Source organism: Lathyrus oleraceus, chromosome 5, assembly GCF_024323335.1.
Source record: "Lathyrus oleraceus cultivar Zhongwan6 chromosome 5, CAAS_Psat_ZW6_1.0, whole genome shotgun sequence".
Taxonomy (NCBI): Eukaryota; Viridiplantae; Streptophyta; class Magnoliopsida; order Fabales; family Fabaceae; genus Lathyrus; species Lathyrus oleraceus.
Genome location: NC_066583.1, coordinates 521,573,731 through 521,587,665, shown reverse-complemented (window position 1 = coordinate 521,587,665; position 13,935 = coordinate 521,573,731). Strand labels below are relative to the sequence as shown.

The window sequence follows — 13,935 nt, the reverse complement described above, 5'->3', positions numbered from 1 at the left end:
TATCTCTGATTCCCGGCAGATTGGATACTCTCTGGTGATTTGGCTCTCTTGAGGTGTAGTATCGGATGTTTGTATTCCTGTGAAGCCTGTTTGTGTTAGAAATGTCTGTTTGTCAGCATTCATCATACATTAACCACACACATGTGAGCACATAATTTTCGAACATTCGGATATTCATATTGCATTTTTGACATATATCTTTTGTTTGTTATCCTCTGTTAGTTGATAATACATTCTCCAAGCAGATGTCAGCGGCTGATCCCTCAATATAGAGAGTCAGCTCATTAAGCAGAAAGTGTTTATCTTTCCTTCCGCATTCCCCACTGAGTTATATCCTCGTGGAAGACGGTTGTTTTCGCTTCCTCCCAACACATATATTGGGATGGGTTCCCCTATTGAGTTATATCCTCACTAGGACGAGTCTTGATTCAGTTTGCCTCTTTGGTTTGATCATAAATTGGCCTCTTGTGACTGTTTCCTATGCTTCCCCGTGGTATAAATGAATAATTGCTCAGTAATCGGTAATTATTCATCTTATCCCCGACGGAGTCTGTGGTTTACTACCCTTATACCGATAGTTGTAAACCCTATTTTTTCCCCTTTGCAGAGTTAACCTTTTTGTTTATCCTAAGTTGATGACGGTTACTTTTCCGTGGTTTTCTACCCAGTATCCGATAGATGTAATCCCCTCCTTGATGGTTATCATTATCCAATATTCGGTATTGATATTCCCTCATTCTTTTGGATAATTGCTCTGATTAAGCAAATTTATCCCCAACAGGTCCTCTTTCATCTACCGGTTGCCGGTAAGGTTTGTTGCTCCCTTTGATTGGTCATCATTATATACCTAGTTTTGGTATCCCGATGCTTTTCTTTTTCGGTCGATCTATCATTTATTAACCCAGTAATCAGTTGTTGATAATCTTCCATGCGAGTATATTATCTACGTTCTGACGGTAATAGATAATATATCTCATGCACTCTTTGGTCGAAGCCTTTTGTTCTTCCCTAGTCGAGTAAGATTCGTATCCCTGTTTTGGAATCGAATGTCCATCCCTTAATCGAGTTTGCTTTTTGCCCTCTTTTTGGATGATGAGTGTTTTGGGAATATTCCCCAATTCACGCTTTGGTTGGTCACCTATTATATGCCCAGTAACCGACATCCCTGGTGTTCCTTCCTTCTGCTCCCTATTATGACTTTTTGTCCCCTGTGGAGTCAGATTTTCCTGAGTCGAAATATACCTTTCTAGGTGTTCCTCAGGTGATTTGGTTGATTGATATCTCTCACCCTTATACCGGTCTTAGATATTCATTCTTCCCGAGCATGTTGTTCTCCCACCCTTATACCGGTGTTCAGATCACACGTCTCTTTGAGCTTATTACCCAGTAATCGGTAATACCTCATCCCGTTGCTTCCCTAGGAGATTCCTTTTTGGATATCCCCAGCAAGGTCCCTCAGTGGATTATTCTCACCTGAGTCCGGATTTTTATCCGGAGTATCTATTGTGGATAGTGTTGTTGTGTTGGCATATTCCCCAACACATGCACCTTCGAGTCGGCTCGATGTCTTTCCATTGGATTTACTCCCTTTGGAATTCTATTCCCCAAGCTTTGAGTCGTGCCCTGCTCACGCATTTCCTTCTTATCCCCATTAGAGTCCCCAGAGTCTCTATCCCATTTTATGAGCATATTACTCATATGGAATTTCAATTTCCTCCTGATCTTTACCTTTGTGGACAGATATCCCCACAGAGTGTTACCATTTTGCATACATTTGCATCATGAGGTCTCTTAGGGACCAAAATTCGTCCCTTTATTATTATTTAAGCCCATTCTACCTCGTCGAAACGAAGATTTTAACCTTCACTTCTCCGGCTAGAATGACCTTAAATAGGGGCATCTGTAAGACCCCAATTTTGTCCCTAAGATCCCTCATGGCATCATAACATTTCATTTGCATAGCCTCAAGGATCATTAGCATCTTAGTTCCCTTTGCCTTTGGGTGGGACCTTCTGTGAGTTGGTTTGAGATCACCAAGCATGCTTGAAGTGTATATCATTGCTTTTCTCATTTTGTTTACTAACCAAAAGCACAAAAATATGTCACTAACATCTTGTGTTTGTAGCTTGAGCAATCACAAAGTCAAAAGTTTCAAGAAGATCATTGGTACAAAGACATGGTCAAGAAGAGATGAAAGCAAGAATGGTAATGGTTCCCAAATCTCTCATACATCAAATATGCCTCCCTAGTACCTCAATGCATCATTTTTGATCAAGCAAGTCAAATGGTTTGAGGTTTTGTTCTTCGAAAAAACCCTAATTCATCTGTGCATCACAATGCCTTGCTCATGAAGCAACCTCAGCCCATGATCAAATAAAATCAAGGGAAGTTATTTAATTCATAACTTCATGCATATTTGAACTTATTTGAGTATCCTCAATCATCCATTCATCAAGATATGAGGCATGGACTTGAGAAATTGATCAGTCAATTCATCTGACTATTTTGAAATACACTGAGACCTAACGTTTTATGTGTTGGTCAAATGGAGATGGTTCCAAAAGAAAAAAAGTTCTTAAGGACAATATGAACAACTTTCATGTTCATCAAAAATTAATTTGAAGCTTGGAAGGCCATCTTCCATTCCAATACATTATAGGTCATTTTGACTGAAACCCTAATTTTGGGTCAACTTCCCAAGGACATAACTCATTCATTTTTTATGATTTTGAGGTGGGATCAAATGAATTGGAAATCTTAAGATGTCTACTTCAAATGTTATGTTGAACAAAATTTCAAAATCTCAAAGGAAATACATGTGATAATGCAAGACATTATAGGTCCTTTTTTACCAAAGGCATTAAAAGTCAAAAAAATCCAACTTCAAGTGCCCATAACGCTTTCATCAAAAATCCAAATGATGCAAAATTTAAGTCCATTTTTATTTTCTTGAAAAGATCTATAACTTTGATGTTGGAGGTTTTTCCATTTGAGGCTTGCATCATCAAAACAGAGGGGCTTGAAAGTTGGCCAAATTTAGAAACCTTGTCTTGACATATCATGCACCTTGCACTTTAAACTCAAATTTCATAAATTTCCATACTTCAAATGAGTTTTTGTCCAACATAACATTTGTTCCTTATACAAAGACTTTTCCAACCATTACCCATATGCCTATGTTTGGACTTTCTAAATGGTACTTTCGAAGAGATGTATGTTTAGGTACAAATGAGGAATTCACTTGAAATCTTGGTACATAAGCAATTGCCTTGCAAGTCACACGTCCAATTCCATTTGGCTGATGCTCAGAATTCATTTGGCATTGTTTTTGGGCCTTGTGCATGATCATGCAAGCCCATGCAATGAAGCTCCACATGCCATGCACACGGATTGATCACATTCTCCTTGCCACTTTCTCTATAAATAGAGACCTCATTCCATTCATTTCACACGCCTGATTAAACCTGAAATGTTGCAGAATTCTTTCCATAGCCATCACTAAAGAAGCAATTGCATTTCTCTCAAATTTTTCAGATCTAAAATTCAACTTCATCTGGTAGAATTCTTAGATCTAATGCTTCTAAACCTTCATCATTCATCTCATTGAACTTCTGTTTTAGCAAAGCAAGCAAGGCATCGAGCTCAAGCTACCAGAATTCAAGCACACACTCCAACTGGTATTTTCTTCGATTCTCATCATCCTTGGACCTTTTTGCTTGGATCTAATGTTTTTTGAAGTCCTCACTTGAGAGGCAAGCTAGTGGTAGCTTCGATTTTGTTTTTCCTTGATCTGCATTTTCCATACCTGAATCTTCCACCTCAGATTTCTCCATTTATAGGAATCTTGAGTGTGATTCAAGGTTACAGGGGTGATGTACATCACCCCAGCTTCATTTTGGTATAAGGATCGTGCATTTCCATGAAGGTTTGAAGACCTGCAAAATTGGCCGGAATCTGCAGGCTCACCGGAGAAGAAGGTGGCTCCGGTGGCCGCCTCTCTCCAGTTTGAATCCTGGCCGTGTGATCTATTTTCCAGATTCAATCAGGACCCTTGCTTGTTATGACTTTTATTTGTTTTCCATGTGAGTGCATTGACCGTGGATCACAGTGAGCGCGCGCCTCTGGATCCTTGGATCTGCCAGCTCAATTAATGAGCTCAGATCCAAGGGCTCTCGTTTTTTGCATTTTCTAATTTCTGTTTTTATTTTCTTAAAATCCATTTTATTTCAAAAATCAATATCTCTTTCATTTTTAATCCAAAAATTATGGGACCAACTGCATTATTTCCCAAATAAATTCTAGTTTCTATTTCTGATTTTTATTTTGTCATTTGATATTTTTTGTGAATTTTCTCTTTTCTGGTTATTTTTAATTCATTTTAAATAGTTTTTGATATCCAAAAAATACAAAAATATTTTTCTAACCTATTTGAATGATGATGGATCCATGAAAAATATTCTCATCAAATTTTAAATTGATTTGAGATTTATTTGAGATTTATTTGAGATTTTAGTTCAATTAGGTTATTTTTATTCATTTTTAATTGATTAAAAATAGTTTCTGACTTTTAAAAATGCTGAAATTTTTTGTCAAACTTTGTTTGACCTTGTTGAACTTGGGATAAATCACTTGGACCTTTCAAGGTTGATTTGAAGAGATTTTGAAGTTTGATCTTTCCATTATTTTAATTCAAGTTATTTTAAATATTAAAAAAAATGCCAAAAATATTTTATTCATTTCTTGACTTCCAATCTTCATCTGACTTCTGTTTTTGATTGTTTGACCTTGACTTTCAATGTTATTGGTCAACATATGAGGATTGGTATATGTCATTTCATTTAATGCATTTTAATTTAGCCATTTCCATTTCTCTTATCCATCTTCTCCTTCTTCCTCTTCTACTTCTTTTCTTCTTGATCAATGAGTTGAAGGTTGATAAGTTAGCATTAGTTAGGGAGATTTAATCTTCCTTGATTCAAATCTAATTCATCTTGATCAATTGATCAAGTGAATGGCTTTGCATTAAGGATAGGTTGTCTTCTAAATCATGCAAAAGGCTTAAACCAATACAAGATCAATTCTCATTTTCTTTTTGGCATGGCAAGTTGTTGGAACTTGGTTCTCTAATCAAGACTTCTAACTTGTGTTGTTGCCTATATTATTATTGACCGGCCTCAGATAGTTGTGACTTCTACATAAGTCCAATTACGATTGCTTAACATAGCGCTAAATTTGCCTTATGACACACTAACTACTAACACTAACTATTGACAATTAACATTTACTTTATGCAATTTACCTTTTATGCAATTTACTTTTCTTGCACATATTATCCATTTGCTTTTCTCTTTGCTCACTTGAGCACATGTTTATGTTAATGCCATTTGCCTTTTGCTCACTTGAGCATATAATTGTGTATATATTATTGTGCTTGTGTTTTTGTTTTGATTGTTGTGGACCAAGTGCAAAGAAATTGACTTAGTTTCTAGGACTTTCCCTATGCAAAAATGGAGAATTGGACTTAGATTCTAGGACCTTCCTTATGCAAAATTGGAATAAATGGATCTTAATAATGAAGATGGATTAGAAGGACCAAATCTCTAAAGTCACTCTTGTCCATTCTTGTTTTACATCATGGAACTTTTGATGTGTGTGCTTTTTGTGCTAGGATTTTCCATTTGAGCTTGATTGGAGGACCATTGCCATGATCATCCAAGTGGAAGATACAAGATACATTGAGGATCTCTTAAGAGACTTGTTTGATTGCTTATGCTTTGTGGTTGCTTATTCCAAAGGATGGGAGCTACTTGGATCATCAATATGATCTCAAGAGAGGAACTCCTTGTGTGGTTTTGATTCTTCATCCCTTCTCTTTTTGCTTTACTTAGGACTTAGCCATTCTTCTTCTTCTCTCCACTCTAACCCGAGCCAAAACCTTTTGTGCAAACATTTAACCTTTGCTTTCAAACATTAGAAACCTAAGCCTTATGCTTTTGATTTTCAAACTTTCTTTTCACAATACTTATTTTGAATTGAATCTTTAAGTCAACTTTGACTATTTTGTACATACTTCTAATTGGTAAATATAACCCATTCAAATTTCTTTTTGTGGTTCCAATGGCCACTTCTTAATCAAAATCTTTCATAACCTTTAGCTATTAGGTTTGAGTTATCCTTGTGGTAGATGTAATACTCACCTATATCCTTAGTGATGGACAATGAGTCTTCCATGCTTATTATAGGGTTAACCCCTCACTAGCATGTTGAAGCTATCCTCACATGGTGGATTTGTGGTTTGGTTGAGTTTTCTCCCTTTGATAATAAAAGACCTTAAGGATTTTGGACCAATCAATTCACCAACTTGTTTTGAGATTTTTATCCCGAACTACGAGGTTTTGATCCTAATCTTCTTTATAAGATGGTACGTAGGCAATGTGTTCATCCATCCAAACACAAAAATGTAAATAACTTGTATATTCTCTTCTCATCTCTTCAATCATGTTTGCACAAACAAATTTCCACAAAACAAATAACCTTTGCAACAAGTATGAAAAGGGCTCCCTAGGAGTACCTAGGATGTTTTGGGTGCCTAACACCTTCCCATTGCATAACCAACCCTCTTATCCAGATCTCTGTTTTCTTTTACTAGTTTTTGTTAAAACTATTAGGTTTTTGTTCGCTTTCTAACCATTCCTTTGGATAAATAGAAGTGCGGTGGCGACTCGACTTTGTATGATTTACCTTGGATTTAGTCAATATCTCTAATGGTAACGAATACCCCGCTACACCTATGTTTAAGACTTGATAACTCCTTATCCATGATCCATGAGATGTGATCATCAGTCTATAAACATAATAGTCTTCATGCTTTAATGTTATCCCACTTCACAATAAAGCTCGACTACGGATACTTCAAGAATAATGTCCTTATGTTTAATGTGATCTCATGATTAAGTCATACTCGATACATTAAACGGACTAGATATTCTAGGGACTTTATTAAAAAAATATAATAAAGAAAAAGCCTTTTATTATTAACAAATAATTCGATACAAGTATCAAAAGTATTGGCCTCTAGGGCTTACACCAACACTAATACCTTCTCATTGCATAACTGACTTCCTTCCCCAGCATATCTCTTTCCCAAGGGTTTTATCGATGTTTTCCCTTTCCTTTGGGAATAAATAAAGTTCAATGGAGACTTTGTTGTATGTTCGAGCGTGCGATACGTTCAAGTATATTTCTGCTAGTTTCATCCATCATAAAAAATACACCAAAGTTATGAAAGTTACCAAATAGCTTGGATTTGTGTAAGGTGGAGTTTGACACGTCATGTTGTTAATACACATAATCCTTTATTCTATGGCATACATATTTTCTTGTAATCCTTTTTGTGTTTTAGTCCGATCTTAGACGAGGATAAAGTGAGATTAATGGATATTTATTTTTATGATTAGATAATGATAAAAACTGATTCTTTACAGAATAGAATTTGAACACATAAATCACACTTAATATATAATAGTAGAATAATTGTATTATAAGGTTTCAAGAGTCTTGACATCTCATCTTCTCAAACGTATGAGAGTTTGATATCTCTATTCCTTTATTTATTTTAAGAGTAAACATGTTGAATTAATAAAACATAACTTCACCTCTAAGGTTTGAAAAACTAAAGAGACACCAACTCAATCTTTATCGAATTAAATTAAGGTTTATTTTAAAAGACAAACATCTAGTTCATAGTAACAATAGCTCATTAAGCACATAAACGAGACCTTACCTAGTACATAGAAATAAGATCTTGCAGTACATAGAAGTTAAAAACATAAGTTTTCTGAATGACATAGACATTAACAAACAAAGATATGAACTAGTTTCGAGTATCTTTTAACCATCCATCAAGGTAAACTTGTTTGGAGTCAGGGGTGGATTTCACTTTCTCAGCTCGAATATCTTTCAACCATCCATCAAGGTAAACTTGGTTGGAGTCAGATGTAGATTTTACTTTCTCAGCTCGGATATCTTTCAACCATCCATCAAGGTAAACTTGCTTGGTGTCAGAGGGAGATTTTATTTTCTCAACTCGGGTATCTTTCAACCAACCATCAAGATAAACTTGTTTGGAGTCAGATGAGGATTTTGTTTTCTCAGATCGGGTATCTTTCAACCATCCATCAAGGTAAACTTGGTTGGAGTCAGGGGTGGATTTTGTTTGCTTTGCTCGGGTATCTTTCAACCATCCATCAAGATAAACTTGGTTGGAGTCAGAGGTGGATTTGACTTTCTCAGCTCGGGCATCTTTCAACCATCCATCAAGGTAAACTTGGTTGGAGTTCGAGGTGGATTTTTCTTTTTCTGATCGGGTATCTTTCAACCATCCATCAAGGTAAACTTGGTTGGAGTTAGGCGTGGACTTTGCTTTCTCAGATCTGATGTCTTTCAACCATCCATCAAGATAAACTTGGTTGGAGTCATCAGTAGACTTTACTTTCTCAGCTCGAATATCTTTCAACCATCCATCAAGGTAAACTTCATTGGAGTCAGAGGTGGATTTTGCTTTCTCTACTCGGGTATCTTTCAACCATCCATCAAGATAAACTTGGTTGGAGTCAGAGGTGGACTTAGCTTTCTCAACTCGGGTATCTTTCAACCATCCATCAAGATAAACTTGGTTGGAGTCTGCGATTGGTTTTGTTTTCTCAGTTCGAGTATCTTTCAACCATCCATCAAGGTATACTTGGTTGGAATCGGGGGAAGATTTTTCTTTCTCAGTTCGGGTATCTTTCAACCATCCATCAAGGTAAACTTGGTTGGAGTCAGAGAGGGATTTCGCTCTCTCAGATCGGGTATCTTTCAACCATCCATCAAGATAAACTTGGTTAGAGTCATGGGTGAGTTTTTGATTCTTCAATGGATTTTTGAGCCAACCATCAAGGTAAGGCTGATCAGCGTGTTTTTCTTCCACATTCTCTTGCTCAAGTTTCATATATCGAGCAGAGCTTCCTTGCCCATTCTACAATACAATTGAATGAAGGGATATTATTGAGTGACATTTGGATGGTAGATTTGATTAAAAAAATGATACATATTTTATTTCACAGTTAAGATATAATCATTATACCATATGGATACAAAATTTGAAATAAAAATTAAAGAAAATTAATTTTTTAAATTTCATTACAGCAAAAAAATATTATTTTATCCAATCAAATAGAAGTATTTGATTATGAGAGAATGCGATGAATGGAAATATAGATAATGAGAAATGATAGATTACCATATTTAGGTGATGAAAAATATAAATTTAAGAGATAAAAGCATGCAGTAACTTACAATCATCAAGAGTAGGAGAAAAGGTAGGAGAAACAAAACAACTTTGTGTGTCATTTCTTTTCTGCTATGTTATTGTTGAAAAACTATTTTAGTGTAAAAGATGTATTGAAGTGGAATTGAGTTGGCCTATTTATACCTGAATGAGAAGAAAAAGTACAAATAATTGGACTTTAAGATTTTGTTTGGCAAAATTATTTCTTTTAATTATAATTTATATCTTTTACATTATTTATAAGTGAATAAAAAGAAAAAGAATAAATAACAAAGATATTGAAATTTTAGCTGTGAAGATTATTTTTTAAAATTTACAATTTAAAAGTTCATACATCTAACACAATTTATTTAGTAACATTTATTTATTTTTCCAAGATCTTTTAGGTGTGTTTGTTGAGTTTTTTTTTAAATGATTAGTTTCAAAAAATTAAAAAAAAATTAACATTTTTGGTTTTTAGTATCATGTATTTTTCTTTTTTAATTCGAAGCTCCTAAATTAAAATCTTTTAGCCCTTCTTTTCTACTAAAAAATAAATAAATAATTTAGAATAACTATTAGAATTAAATTATTATTTTAAAATTAAAAATGATTTTCTAAAAAACTTAAACAAACATATTAAAATAATCAAAGTGGTTATCTGAAAAATTACTTCAGATAAGTTAAATTTTCTTTTAATTTGTTGAAGTGATAATAATTATCATAATCTTATACACAAAATTATGAACTCAGACTATTCATATTTTCAATTTTAAAATTAGTTAAGCTACTTTAATAATTAATTTGATTAAATATTATAAATTCAATGAATTAATGTGATAAAATGTCCAATTAATTGAGTTAGAATATTATTCAAATATACATGTAATATAATAATAGTGTTGGGATAGAGGAAACCTATGCTATGTAGTCTGTGCTCAGAAGTAGTATGTGGAGTCTACATCCTAGGTTCTTGTATGTTATGCAAGAAATAAGACCCATTTACTACTACATAGCCAACAATAAATACAAAATAGTCTTAGGAAGAGACTTGCATGCTTAAGATGTTCACGTGAGTCAAAACAGAAGAAGTTGCATGCTTAAAACAACATGTCCATTGAATTTTTTAAAGGTAACCTCGGTCATCCATTGGCCATGAATTTTCTAAAGGTAACCTCTTCTTTTTAATATTTTTTATTTTTTACAGATTTAAATTAGTTTTTACTTATTAAAATAATGAAAATAATATTTAAATTATAATATTTATAATAATTTTAAAATATACTAACTAAATGTTGTATTATTTTTTTTAATATTAATTATGGTATTTAATCAATTAAATATAATATTATAAAATCGGATAGATCATAAAATCGATGAAAGTATTGGGTCAACGATTTTGGTTGATTCTAGTCGGTTCATACTTATTTAATAGCTTACATGATTTAACAATCAAACCCAACTGATGACTCATTCCATTCGTAGTTCAAAATGTTCGATAGATTGATTTGGTTCGATTTACAGTATTTGCAAATATAAACTACAATACTTAAAAAATAATATATTTCAAAATTATTAAAAAAATATTTTAAGTTAAATATTTTTTATTATTACTTTAATTAAACAACTAATTTAAATTTAAAAAAATAAATTAAAATATAATCTTGGCCAATGGATAGACGAAGATACCTTTAGAAAATTGCATGCTTTAACGAGTGTTTTCAAAAAAATAGAGCACTTCCATAATTTATTTTCAAATATTATAAGGTACAGAAGTTATGTGATGGTAAAACCCAAAAGATTGAAGGATTTGAATTAGTATCGTAATGTATTTATTTTTATATTGATGATGTTAAATTTTGTTTTTAATTTTTCAAATATAAATATTTGTTTTGTCTATTTTTTTTAATATAGTTTTATTATTCTCATTATTATTTAAAATATATAAATTAATAATAAATATTTGGTTTTAAATGTGATTGTGGTTTAGATTCAACTAATTATGGTTAACCATTAAACAAAGAAGGGTAAAGAAATTAAAAAAAAATCTAAATATTCATATTCAAGAAATAACATAACACACTTAAATAGTTAGTCTTCTTAAATCCATTTAAGTATCAAGGCCGGTCCAACCGATACTGAGACTTAGGGCAAATTTTATAATGAAGCTTTTAAGAATAAAAATTATGACCATAATAATTAAATTAAAAAAAAAATTTAAGCGATGCAAAATTAATTATCAATTAAGTTATCATAATATATTTAGTTTAATATTTACTTTCAATCAATAATAAAATAAATATACTTAATCCTTATTAAAACACTATTATTAAAACATTATTGATCTTGAATAAAGTTTTATTAACTTTCATTTTTACAAGGAAAGATTATATTATTGCACTATTTAAAAATTTCTATTATATTATTGTCATATAGTTTATTTATTTTTGTATAAATATGGTATCATCTACGTGCAACCGTATAGATTAATCTCTCGAGTCTTATAGGATCATAAAAAACGGCAAGCTCTCACTAAAAGATTTAACACTACTGTATTTTCATAGCTGAATTCAAATTCAGGACCTCTGGTTAAGTTGGAAGCGACTTCCTCCTCTCACCTAAGTGCTCTTGTGTTTTATCTATAAATTTTAGCGGTGTCTACTATCAAACCTTTTTTTTATCAATAAATCAATATTTGAAATTTTATCATTATCTAAGTCTTTAAATTCATCTCTTTGACTTCTATTAATAGATTTTACTTTCATTTTTGTAAGATGTAACAATATATTTATAACTGGTGACAATGTAACATGTCTTTCTTGAGACCTATTTATTGAAACTATCACCTATCATTTGGTTATGGCGCCCATTTTCCATATCACCCGTATTTCTATGAAAATGTCACTACTACGAATAATCTATTTTATCTCGGTTGAAAAAAAGTTATTATCTCGATTTTTGGGCGACGTAACGAAGAGTTTCGTGGAAAGTAACCATTTTTCTCTTTGAACAAGATTACAGATGTTACATAATAACGAATAACCTCTCTCACCCTAATTAGGATTTGCTCTTTTTAATGATGAGAGACTAGTATGCTATTTATAAGAAAACTAACACACTAAATTAATGAGCTTTTAGACACATGCCCATTACACAAGCTAACTTAAACAATTAGGCATAACAAACATGCTTAACTCAACATGCTAACAATCCTAGCATACTTCAACTACAACATGTGAACAAACTTCGACGACATGCTAATGATCATGTCGAATTGTCGAACCGAGAAGTTACCCTTCAACCATACTAGAGTTTGATCTAATATCTCACAAATCTTCACCTTTGAACAAACTCTATAACATCAAGGAAACAAACTAGCTTTCTTCATGCAGCTTTATCATTTGCATACAGTGGCTATCATGAAAAGACTTTATCTCATCATTCATGGCCTTCGTCCATTCAGTCTTATTTCGACTCCTCATAACTTCCTTATAGTCTCTAGGTTCTTCATCTAGAACCTCACTTATAGAGATTAAGGCATAAGCTATGAGATCTGCATACCCGATTCTTTGAGGTGACTTGATGACTCTTCTCGACCTATCTCTTGTCAGCAGGTAGTCATCGACAATTTTCTCAGTTTCTGCAACATCTTGCTCTTCTTCTTCAATTTCATCTGGGTCATGAAATTCAGCATCACATGATCCACCCCAACAAAAATTTCTCCCAGTTCTAGCTCTTCTCCAGAGATTTCTGCACTTCGACCAACATTACCTGTTTTCTTGAATGCCATCACGACTTCATTGAAAACTACATTGCGACTTGTGATACATCTTTTGTGACCTAGTTCTAGGCACCACAAGCTATAAGCTTTAACTCCCTCAAGATATCCAAGGAACATGCATCTCAGAGCTCTAGGTTCGACATTGTCTTGCCTAATGTAAACATAGGCTAGACATCCAAATACTCTTAGTTTGTCGAGATCTGGTGGATGACCCGACCAAACTTCTTCAGGTGTCTTCATTCCCGGGGCAATTGAGGGACATCTATTTGTCAGATAAGCTGCTCTCGAAAAAACCTCTGCCCAAAACACCCTCTTTAATCCAGCACTAACCAACATGCATCTAACCCTTTCAAGGATTGTTCGATTGAATCTCTCAGCTAAGTCATTTTGCTAAGGAGTACCTGTTATATTTGTATTCCTTGAAATCCTAGAATCGACACGGTAACTGTCGAAAGCTTCATTGCAGAACTTAAGGATTTGAATTAGTATCGTAATGTATTTATTTTTATATTGATGATGTTAAATTTTGTTTATAATTTTTCAAATATAAATATTTGTTTTGTCTATTTTTTTTAATATAGTTTTATTATTCTCATTATTATTTAAAATATATAAATTAATGATAAATATTTGGTTTTAAATGTGATTGTGGTTTAGATACAACTAATTATGGTTAACCATTAAACAAAGAAGGGTAAAGAAATTAAAAAAAAAATCTAAATATTCATATTCAAGAAATAACATAACACACTTAAATACTTAGTCTTCTTAAATCCATTTAAGTATAAGGCCGGTCCAACCGATACTGAGACTTAGGGCGAATTTTATAATGAAGCTTTTAAGAATA

At 33.0% G+C, this 13,935-nt stretch overlaps 1 protein-coding gene across 10 annotated transcripts in view; it reads right to left on the bottom strand.

The window, feature by feature from the left end:
* LOC127086001 (uncharacterized) overlaps nucleotides 1-9,494 on the bottom strand; it is a 51,891-nt gene extending 42,397 nt beyond the window's left edge. For 9 of the 10 annotated variants that reach the window (XM_051026617.1, XM_051026615.1, XM_051026618.1 and 6 more), the window contains exons 1-2: nucleotides 9,337-9,494; nucleotides 8,045-9,016 (exon numbers count right to left, since the gene is read on the bottom strand). In XM_051026617.1, coding sequence (XP_050882574.1) covers nucleotides 8,045-9,016; nucleotides 9,337-9,390 — 1,026 coding nt within the window. In that variant the 5' untranslated portion in view covers nucleotides 9,391-9,494. The remainder of the gene's footprint in view (nucleotides 1-8,044; nucleotides 9,017-9,336) is intronic. The other variant, XM_051026621.1, reaches the window with a different exon arrangement.
* Between the last annotated feature and the right edge of the window lie 4,441 nt (nucleotides 9,495-13,935).